Source organism: Temnothorax curvispinosus, unplaced genomic scaffold (assembly GCF_003070985.1).
Source record: "Temnothorax curvispinosus isolate PA1 unplaced genomic scaffold, ASM307098v1 QBEX01002996.1, whole genome shotgun sequence".
Lineage (NCBI taxonomy): Eukaryota > Metazoa > Arthropoda > Insecta > Hymenoptera > Formicidae > Temnothorax > Temnothorax curvispinosus.
Genome location: NW_020212776.1, coordinates 894,167 through 905,269, shown reverse-complemented (window position 1 = coordinate 905,269; position 11,103 = coordinate 894,167). Strand labels below are relative to the sequence as shown.

Below are 11,103 nucleotides of genomic sequence, written 5' to 3'. Positions count from 1 at the left end.
TGCGTAGAATTTTCAAGCTATTTTATTTTAAAATTCATTGCTTAATAACACAATTGGGCTGCTCGATAATTATAAAATATTGCATCGTACCATCTTGTCCAAAAAACTCCATGACCATCCGAGATATCATCTATTATCCACGATGCAGCGTGGCACATTTCATGAATCAAAGTATCCCTTAGTCTATCTGGCGTATCCACAATCTACAAAAATAATTTCAGCTATGATTGGTTATATATTTATACATGTATAATAATAAGAAAAAGAAATAAAGACTTTACGTACTTTTGTTGCTAACACAATTCTCGAAGATTTAATGATACTCGTAAGACTTTTTACAAATTTTTTGTTGTAACAATATCCAGCAGTCCCTCTCATACGAACGTTCCATTCAATAGGTGTATCTCGAGGTAACTTATTGTCAAATACTTTCTCGTTGTACAGTTCGTATAATTTTTTACACAATTCCTCCTTATTATTTTTATAATCCAATCTATATTTCTTTGCGTTTGGATGAGCCTGACTCATTGGAACTGTATTTGACAAAGATGCCAGAAAGGTTTTGCATTCCATAGACTTAGTCGTAGTTGATTCAAATTTAGGTGCTTTGGATAATATTGGTCTTTTAGTAACTTCTGAAAATTAAACATTATATTATTGAATGCTCCATTAGTAATATTCCAATTTATTTTTATTTAAACAAACTTTATCATGCGTTCCTTACCTTTATTACGGACGTATTTTGGTGGTACATAATCTCCAGGTTCAAATTCGCTCGTGCTAGAACTTTCGTCGTCGCTAAATGATAATTTTCGTCCTTGCAAATTCTTAGGCTCACTGCTAGATTGATCATCTTCATCATCAGAATCCGTATCACACAGTGTCTGAAGACTATATGAAACATTTAATTAAATTCAGTACTCCATTGAAATAAATAACAATTTTATAGTACCGTTTAATTGATGCTGGCACTGGCACGGATTTGGTTGAATGACTTGTAACAGTTGTAGCATTTGTTAATGCAGTGTGATATACACTTTCACTATCACTTCCTGATAATGATTTATCGTCGATAAAACTATCTATTTTCTTTTGTTTTCCTTGGATGTTTCTTCTTTGATTTGGTCTAATATTGTTTCCAACTAAAACAAAATTCGTGCTTTTAAAGGAAATTGTATTAACACAAATCAAACTTCAATAAAATATGAGAAAATTCTTTACCTTGGTCAGACTTATTTGACTCCAAATCTACCGCACGATATTGATTCGTTGATACAGGTTTCCTGTAATAAAATATAATTTATTAGACATGTTTTTATTAAAATATAAAATAATACAACAAAAATATATATAAATTACCGTTCCGTTTGGACCGTTCTATTCACTGTTTGAGCAGACGTCTTCCGTGGTTCAGTTGTTGGAAATAACACGTTAGCTTTATCTCTCCATGCTGTACCATACAGTTTATCCAAAATACCCGCGCAGTCCACTTCATCCTTAGTTTTAAATGCATTTGTTTGTACTTTTGGTAAAAGCTTCGGTTTATTATCTGGCGTACAGAATTTAGAATTATTCTTGGATTTTTTAAAATATTCATCCAGCGTAGTTCGACCCGTGAAGAATGAATTAACGGTTCTGTCAGAGTTTACAATTGTCTTTCGCTTCTCGTAAGTTCGTATTTTGTTGATTCTCTCTCTGTTATTCGGAGTCTCATAGTTCTGTTCCAATCTTTCCAGGCTGCTGTTACCAGAATTACTGTTTCTATTACTTGGGGGTACAGTATTCAAAGAGCTATCGCTCTGAGAATCAGATGCATCTGTCTTCAGAAGCCATTCCAAGACCTGCTCCTTTCTCTTTTCAGACAAAGGCCTGTAAGAATCCGTTACCCTCGATACGTCCGTGTGCGGCTTGGGCGATTCAAACAAATCCACTTGTAAATTATCTTTCTTAAGACTGCTGTCGATAACGTCAGGGCTATCGCTGGGAGGCTGTATTTTTCTATTATAACTGGGTGATATAGCTGGATGCATTATATCTTCATCTATATCTGTGCTCTCATTAATGACTACCTTATCTTCTTTCTTCTCTCTGGGAGAATCATATACAACTTGCGTATACTTAATATTCTTCAAAATTTTGTGAGTGTCTTTCTTTGTAAGTCTAACTTTTCCTGTACCATCTTGCTTCGGAGTATTGAAAGTTGGATGTTTATTGAGAACATTAGGACTGTCACTGTAGTACGTGGCACCACTTGATTTAATTATTCCATTTGTCTGTTCTGTATTGTATTTTTCTCTTAGTTTCAAATTTTTCTCTTGCTCTGTAATCAACATAGGACTTCTATCATTAATGTATCTTTTAGATTTATCTACCTGATCTCTGTAATATTTTATTATATTGCTGTTGATAGCAGTTTTGTCATTGGTCGAGGCACTGTCAGAAGTTAATAAGGTATCGTTAGAAGTTAACGACGCCTCAGTAGGTGTCTCATTAAGCACAACAGTTCTATTTATAGGTTTCTTCTTTGAAAATTTATTGTCAGATCGCTTCCACGATGAATCAGACTCCCTTTCCTTTTCGCTCTCCGAAGAAGAAGAAATCTCCAAGAAATGTAGCTTCTGGTATTCCTTATTTCTAACATTAAGAACATTAGACGTTGAATCGTATCTGCATCTCGGCATACGCATTTTGGCAGTGGGCACAGGGGATGAGCTGCAACTGGAATCACTAATCACAATAATGTCGTCTTCCGTCGTCCCGTTTGTGACAAAACGTTGCGGTGAAGAGTCTTCGATACTGGAACCCGCGGAGAATCGCAAATTAAAGTTTTGCGAATCGCACACCGAGTCCGTCGCGTACCAATTAGACGTCATTGTCACAATCTCTTTTAATTTTCTTATTTCACTCTAACGTCTCTTTTGCTACCTCGCCACGAATGCGGTCCGATTTGGAGGTCTCAAAATTTTCCACGGCTATGGATCTTTAGTAAACAAACGCACAGAGGGAAGAAGGGAAATAAACACGATTATCGAGCACATGGAAGGAAGGATTAAAGGAAAGGTCAATGGGATTTGAGTTGCACATTCACATTTATTATATCGCTCGTGCACGTTCTATGGCACTCCGGTAAAATATTCTCTCGATTTCTGTCGAATAAATGCAACATTATTGTGGAATAGTGACCATAATCACGTTCACGCACGTTCGTGAAATAAACACGTTCAACTTTCAAACCGCCAGCAGTCCGTTAAACGGTAAACCGGAGTTTAAACTATTGCTGCCAACTGTATATAAACAGAATCGGTAATCTCTAGGAGGTGTTTTCTGTTGCTGGAGCCCAATTCTGTACACGCTTACCGACAGTCGTCGATGTCGTTAACGGTGTCGGCGCAGCTTTTATACAAATAATTTTTTATATTTTACGAGTAAAACGGATGTAAAATATATTACTATAAAAAATATGTAGTAATCATATATAGTATATTGTAATATTAATAGATAATTATATATTAAATTATTTATTAAACATTTATACCATATGATAAAATATTATAAAATATTTATAACATGTAACGTATTTTACATTGACATGTATCTGCATCATACGTGATTCATGAATGAAATCAGCTGATTCTTCAAGTTTCTCTGATTGGTTGAAACGTCATATATGTTCGATCCATATGCGAGCGTTCGTTTAGGGCTCATCAGACACAATGAGATAAAAATAAAGAATAAGATAAAGGAATAAGCTAAGGAATAAGGGAATGTCGCATGTCGCATCTCACTTCAGTACACGTACATTAAAGTGAGATGCAACATGCCTTCTTCCGTATTCATTTATCTTATTCCTTATTTTTCTCATTGTGTCTAAGCCTTTAAAAAAAATGTTTGAAAATTACTCCGCCATGTTGTATATGCGGCGACTAGCATAAACAGAGAGAAGCCTCTGTGATGTCTGCAATTAGTGACGATAATTACAGTAATGTAGGCAATTAACGATGTGCGATAAAATTGCCAGCGACTTTAGCAATAACATTAGGAAACTTTCTAACCTTCGGCAAGTATCTGACAAACTGTGCAAGCTTGAACTCTCAAAAATTGAAGTATTAGGACTCAGACACAATGAGAAAGATAATAAAGGGTTACGTGTACTGAAGTGAGATGCGACATTCCCTTATTCCTTATTTTTCTCATTGTGTCTGAGCCCTTACAAGAATATAATTAGATAAGGGCTCATATATTAATTGAAATTCCAAAGAATTCTAATCAAATCTCCTAAAATCACGAACCGTGAGACAACCCAAAATAGTTTATCGATTGATATCATTGCTTTTACCATAAGAAGCTAACGGAGCCACTTTAGATTAAATTCGTTGCGCTAGAGGGTGCTACTGTACTGCTTTCTGTGTTTTCTGGCTTTCTCTCACGGACTTGACTTTCTCTCCTTGCGCACTGGTATTTTCTTTTATTAATTTTATTATTATTATTAATATTATTATACTTTAATACAAATATTTATTTAACCCTCTATAACTCAATTTTTCATGTCTAAAAACACTTGTATAACAAAACTAGCAAACTTTAACCTTAAATTTGGATAAAACTAACAATTAATTTATTACACTTTTTAAACTTTTTATTATTAAAAAAACTTGTGGTTTGTAACTTGGAAGTCACAAAGTTATGGTAAGAAAATGAAATAAGACTTACAAATGTGTAACTTCAAAGTTACATGGCGTTATATACTACGTTTACGCAAGCGTTACTTTTTGTAGTAACTTACGATAATTCACATGTTTACGTGGAGTAAATTATCGTAAGTTACTACAAAATCCCGTTTACGCGAAAGAAAATCCTGTTTACGCGAAGGAATTATCGTAAGTTACTGCAGAAGTAACGCTCGCGTAAACGTAGTAATAGGACTAGTTTATGAAACTGCATGGGCCATAGAGCGTCAAATTTATTTTCATATATTTTTATGTTTAAGAATGCCATTTTGAATAAAATTATTTATGAAGGGTGCTTTTTTCCACGTATTAGCATTAGTACTGGCGTAATTGTGTATAAATCTTCCAAAATGACCTGCTTCTACTACTAGCTATAGTGCTATATTCTATAATTTTACTGTAAAATATTTTATTAAAAAAAAGAAACTATTTTTTCCCACAGCGATGACTGATCCGTACAGTAATTTGAGCTCAGCAAATTCATGGATAGGGTTGCCACTTAAACTATCATTTTGACCCAGAAGACAAAAAAACAAGTTAATATGTATCAAGTGTTTTATTAAAAATTGTCAAAAGAAAGTCAAAAATATTAGAAGATAAGAAATGACTAAATAATCAGGAAATAAAATAAAATTTTAACAATTAATACACCAAAAATATATAAATTATACAAATAATGATTAAACGATAATCATTAAATTAAACGCTTCTAATTGTTATATTTTTCTGAATCAAGAATCTAAAAGAATACTTTAGTCACAAACAACAGTCGCTAAGCGATTGTGAGCTACTTTCTCTACTGAACGCAACCATTAAATTGTAAGGTACACGTCGAGTTTGGAACGGAATTTATCCCAATTTCATCCTCTTCAGTTTTTTTCCAACGCCATTTACTCAGGAAATTGGCCAAATTTATTTTTAATTTTTTATTAAAAATTAGATGAGGTGGTTTATATTTCACGAAATCCGGAGAAATAATGACCAAACCTGGAACCCAGATATAAGCCATCAAAACCTAGAATTTCTGGGTCAAAACCCGGAGAGGTGGCAACCCTTCCCATGGATCCGAGCACAATATACTACCTACAGACTCATGACATTTACACCTACGTACGCACGATAATGCAATAAACATTCAGGAAAAATTAGAGCAAAATGCAAATAAGAACAATAAGAACAATAGAAATGATAAAAATATATGTATCAGATATGAATATAAGAATAGCTACAACTAAAGCTCATTTTTCATCTGTATTTTTTAATTAAAAAATGAGGATATTTATGTTTTGACGTAATATTTCAAAGACATCTCATTTCTCATTTCTCAGAATATCATATAATTTCTTCCGCTTCAAAGAGAGTTGCTTTTTACAGAAATATTAATTCGAGAAGTAACTTCAACTTTCCGTCATAAATAAATAAATATCCTTTAATTCGTTAATATATTATGCTGTATAATTTACTACACTATATATCATATATTTTTAAAAATATATGAAATTTCTTTCGTTGTATTTACGAATTATATGTTTTATAGATACTTGGAACTGCCATCCCTGCAGCCGATGCAAACTCGCATGATAGTTGTGCTCGGCGAACGTCATTTGTAGAAGCCCATTCAGAACTTTTCTGACCCGATACAGATACCAATGCGCCAGCGATAATTCTAATTCGGAAGCCGCCCGAAATACCCGTCAAACGAGAACGAAACTCAATCAGGATCCCATCTATCGTATTATTCGCACAAAGCAGACCTCAGATTGGATTATCTATTCGCGTTTCCCGCCACACATTATGTACTCTCGCAGTATAATGCTCATGATGTGCGCGTGTAACCGCAACAGGAGATTATAGCGTATCCACGATTAAGCGTATGACCCTGATCCCGCGATATTTTGCGCCGTGCATCCTTGTAACGCGCCGCGCTGAAAATTATCTAGACCACCGAACCACGAAGATTGAATTTCGGCCGGCCCGCGGTAGAAAGAAAATCTGGAATGTCCTATAATTCGAGTAGATTATATTCGCGCCGCGGCCTCGTAAATCAATTTCCAAAAAAGAATTTTAAATCTACGGCGCTTCACCGAAGCGTTTTTTCGCAAAAAACGCGACGGTTTGTACGCGAATCGCGTACATACCACGAGCTTAAAGCGTAATGAACCGCGCGTTGCAACATTGCAACTCTGATATTCGTTAGCCGCCGCTAAGGGCGTTTTCATCAAAGAGCGTGAAAAGGGTAAATCGACGGGCGGTGGTTATCCAATTTCGACGGTCGTATTTCAATGAATAGCCGCGACAGAATGCACCGATCGAGCTCCATTTTAACCGAGTCGCGTCCGTTCTATGCTTAAATTCGAAATTGATCGCATCGCGCCGCGGCACGCGGCAGCATTTGTCGGTTATTAAGCGTAGGTTAATCCTTTTAGCGCGATATTAAATATAAAAGCCCTGGGAATTACGACAATTAAGTTTAGCTGGGATTGTGTTAATGAAATCCGAGGCAGCTTGCGCGAACCATACGGAATGAGAGAATGCGCGTCACGCGGTGTGTCGCGCAAGAATGTAGCAGGATATATCGGCGTTGCATTGAAAGGCAACACGGAGCTTTTCTACTGATTTATGACCTCCTTCAGTTCTCTTCTTGCTTGTCTATAAAACTTATAACACAAAGCTCGGCATAATGGAGATAACGAGCCGATGATTACGCGGAGGATATCTGAGAAGTGATTTCTCAGAAAAGGAAACGCAAGTAAAAAGTTTGGAGTGCATTTTCTCTATGCGTACTTTTCGGAGAAAATGTTCGACGCGAAAATAGAGTGCGCATTTCCTTGATTAGACATTGCTCGCTAATCAGAGGATATTGATTTTCCAATAATTAACTGCAAGTTTTTAATAACGGTATCAATGCGCTTTGTGATAATTATCTCAAAATTATTTTATTAATCAACAGTAATTCAAAATCATTCTTCTTGAAAACTATGTGACTATATAATTAAAAAATATATTCTTTCCTTTATTGCGGGAGATTGTCTCTGTATTGTGGCTTGCCGAGTTGCACTTTTTTTTTAGAGAGAATTATTTAGATAAGGCTAATCAGCAGAGTGCCGTTAGCGGCAGGAGATTTGCAAGAACCGCATGGCGCGACGAGCGCGAATTAGCTGATCGTTAGAACGCCGTGATTTTTCGCGATGAATCCGTGAAGGAAGCGCGCCTCCTTTGTGCGAGCCCGGCGAGGAAGGTCGCCCGGCCATTGTTGAAGAGCTGGTCGAGAGCTGAGCCATTCTTGACATTAAACGTGATTTAACGCGGGCGCGGGGTTTCGCGAAAGAAACGGAACGTGGAACGTGCGCGGTGCCGATATAGCCGCGACGCCGTTGATAAAAGCGGCCCGCGTGTCAGAAAACAATGCCAATACGGATAATGACGGCCGCCCACGTGAGCATTGCGGTAAATATGGACAGGACGCGGCGATGGAAACAAAGAAATATTCTCCACAAAAGCCTTTAAAGACACTTGGAAGATTACGGCAACTCGGCCGAAAGTACATAGATCCGCCGTACTAAATCTCCGTTTATCGCGCAAATAATAATTTACATGACGTCCCGTGGACCGCCGCGAACTCCAGTTCCGCCATCAGTTTCACTTCTCAATCCGTTCCATTAACGTTTTCTTGCAGCCGACCTTGAGTTAACTGTTCGGTTCACCCGGTATAGCTGGACGCTAACGAAGGTAATATCCTCGAGTCTGCCTAAGGAAGTTGATTTCTGTAGAAGTGCGTTAATGACGGTTCGATAACGCTCGATTTCGGCCGGTCGCCATTACTTGCCCGAAATTCTTCATCCCCCGAATTCACCGGTGATGTTCGGCTTACAGGGGATCATCGTGCTTAAAAGAGAATGTTGACAAATCGCGCCGAGCGTTTTTGAGGCAAATGGGATAAAGGACTTTAACAGGGAGAGAGCGCGCAGGGCGGATCAATTCGAGAAAAAGGCACAGGTACATACATGTATTCAACTGTCCCTTTTTCCGGAATAGCAGAACTAACAATCGATCGGTGATGTACCGGGAACGCCAATTCTAGACGTGTTTGGCAAAATGATCCCGTCCACGTATACCTCTACACGTATTCGCTCGCGAATAAAAATTCTTCCGGCTGATGGATTATTTCTATATGCATAAAGTACATATTGCCCACGTAACAGCTCCGCGAAGTCTTTCAATTTGAATCTCGATTTCACGATTCCTCGTGCTTCGCATCTTTTGCGTATAAACGAAAAACCGCGGACTCCGTTCGGTCGAATTTAATCAATAATTGCACGTACCAATACATCGTCGTAACCGTCGAGTTTATTATCCGTTTGAAAATCAAATGCGGGATCACGTGGCAATACAAATAAATCAAATTCGTTCTAATGCTCTTCGTTTTCCCACAGGAATACCACCGGCGATACACTATCTGAACGATGCCGTTTTTCTGTATCATGTCAGATTCATGAGGGTATCAATTCCCCGATAACATCTACAAAAACATCGACCCGGCCAACCTGTAACTCGTGTAAACCCATCGGATATCTCGAACTAGAGGGGGAGACGGAGAGAAAAAAATAGAGAGGGAGTGAAAATAGGGAACGTCGGAGTGGCTGGCGTCGCATCAGGCGCGAAAATCTGCGAGGTTTACCAGCAACTAGTGGCGTCGAAACTCCGAACCTCCGAACCACCGAGAGAGCCCCTACGACCCTCCTGCGCCCCTTCGTCATCGAACAGAGACGGAGATAAAGATATAGAAAGGTAGATGGAGAAAGAGAGATGGAGAAAGGGGGAGAGAGATAGAAGATCTCGTTCCTCCATTTTCCACGAGAGAATCCTCCCTCTCGCGTCTCGCTACCGCCACCCTCTCTCTCTCCATCGCTCCCTCTTCCTCCCCCTTCCATATCTCGCACGCCGCGTTCCTCTCGCGCGCTCGCGCGTTCTTCGGCCTCTGGAGCGAGTCGCAGCATCCGTTGGACCGTTCCGGACTTCAGTCCACGTCGAGAACGCGCCACTGTCGGGACATCTAGGAGTGACAAACACCCGAAAGCTCGCGGCCAACGTCGCGTGCACGGCACTATCGTCATTCTGTGTCGAAGTCCATCAGCAATTCATGGTCCAAAAATATGACACCGTGATTTCTCCGACAACGAATATCCGAGGATAAAGAAAAAAAACGGGAGAAAATTGTTCGTAAAAGTTTCATCATTGCGCATCACGCGTATCAGCGTGCCGAATTTTACAATTATCCGAGAGCGACGCGCAATTTCTTTGGCGTGCCGGTGCCGGTTAATCCGCCATTAGTACAAATAACCGATTAACGCTGATACCAGCCTCGCTTTGTTTGGTACCGCGAGAATACACGCAGGTGCGTCATCCAGAGAGGTCGGTAAAGTTTCCGCTGGACACAAAGGTCGGTGGATTAGCCGGCTTAAAACTCAGCGAGTTTCTGGAAACGGTGTTCTCCATCCAAGAACGAGACGGGACGAAGCCGCTGGATGCCCTAAGGGGAATCGCCCCCGGGCCAGCCGGTCGCCGGTTCTGATGCCGACACGTGCCAAGCGCGATCGTTGAGGGTGCGGCGGTGCACAGGAGAAGAGCAGAGCCACGAGGGCCCGCGGGAAGAGCTGAAGAAGAGGGATCTCGGGCCGGGCGACTGCCGGGAGTTGTTGCCCAGTCCCGGCGAGGGGGCGGACATCGGGCCCGGATGCTCGCGAGGACAAGACGCCGAAGGCGCTGCCACGTTGGAAGGGAAAATATTGACGGCCGTCAACAAGTTCCTTACAACGTCCCCTTTGGTTAACAAGGTCAAGTTGCTGATGGTGAGTTTTGCTCTCTCATTCCTCTCTCTGTGTCTGTCTCTGTCTCTTTCTCTCCCTCTCTTCGTCCCTCTCTCCCTCTTTCTCTCATCGACACATACCGAGAATGTCCGTGCGGCCACTGACTCGGCCCCCGTTCAGTTTCCCGCTTTCTCGACGTAGGAGGACATATGCAGTGCTTCGACTTTGCTTTGAATGCAGTTAGTTCGCAGTTGTCGCACGGCACTCGTCGCGATTGTAGGCCTTCCGCCTCCGGGAAGTTTCAGGGTAACGATGTTCGCCGTTACTGCGAGGAAGGTACAAGATATCGACATGATTCCTATTTCTGATTGACGCGCAAAATTGATTTTGAAGTTAAGTTTCATCCATGTCAGTTTCATCCGCGAGGGAACGTGAGCTAAATTTCTAATACAATTAAGAAGTAGAATACCCCTTGAATCGCGACTGGACGACGCTTGGATATCCTCCCGAGTTTTGGTTCTCGTGTGTGTGTGTGTGTGTGTGTGTGTGTGTGTGTGTGTGTGTGTGTG

At 40.0% G+C, this 11,103-nt stretch overlaps 2 protein-coding genes across 4 annotated transcripts in view; one reads left to right on the top strand and one right to left on the bottom strand.

Moving 5' to 3' along the window:
* Window positions 1-3,230, bottom strand: part of LOC112452163 — a 4,667-nt gene extending 1,437 nt beyond the window's left edge. For both annotated transcript variants that reach the window (XM_025012246.1, XM_025012247.1), the window contains exons 1-6: window positions 1,360-3,230; window positions 1,222-1,283; window positions 953-1,142; window positions 725-891; window positions 286-635; window positions 91-203 (exon numbers count right to left, since the gene is read on the bottom strand). In XM_025012246.1, coding sequence (XP_024868014.1) covers window positions 91-203; window positions 286-635; window positions 725-891; window positions 953-1,142; window positions 1,222-1,283; window positions 1,360-2,873 — 2,396 coding nt within the window. In that variant the 5' untranslated portion in view covers window positions 2,874-3,230. The remainder of the gene's footprint in view (window positions 1-90; window positions 204-285; window positions 636-724; window positions 892-952; window positions 1,143-1,221; window positions 1,284-1,359) is intronic.
* Window positions 3,231-9,557: 6,327 nt separating this feature from the next.
* The window catches only part of LOC112452166 (calmodulin-like), a 55,043-nt gene continuing 53,497 nt past the window's right edge, over window positions 9,558-11,103 (top strand). Inside the window, exon 1 of one of the 2 annotated variants that reach the window (XM_025012255.1) lies at window positions 9,558-10,576. In XM_025012255.1, the coding sequence (XP_024868023.1) occupies window positions 10,574-10,576 (3 nt within the window). In that variant the 5' untranslated portion in view covers window positions 9,558-10,573. Of the gene's footprint in view, window positions 10,577-10,770; window positions 10,871-11,103 lie in introns of those variants that run through there. The other variant, XM_025012253.1, reaches the window with a different exon arrangement.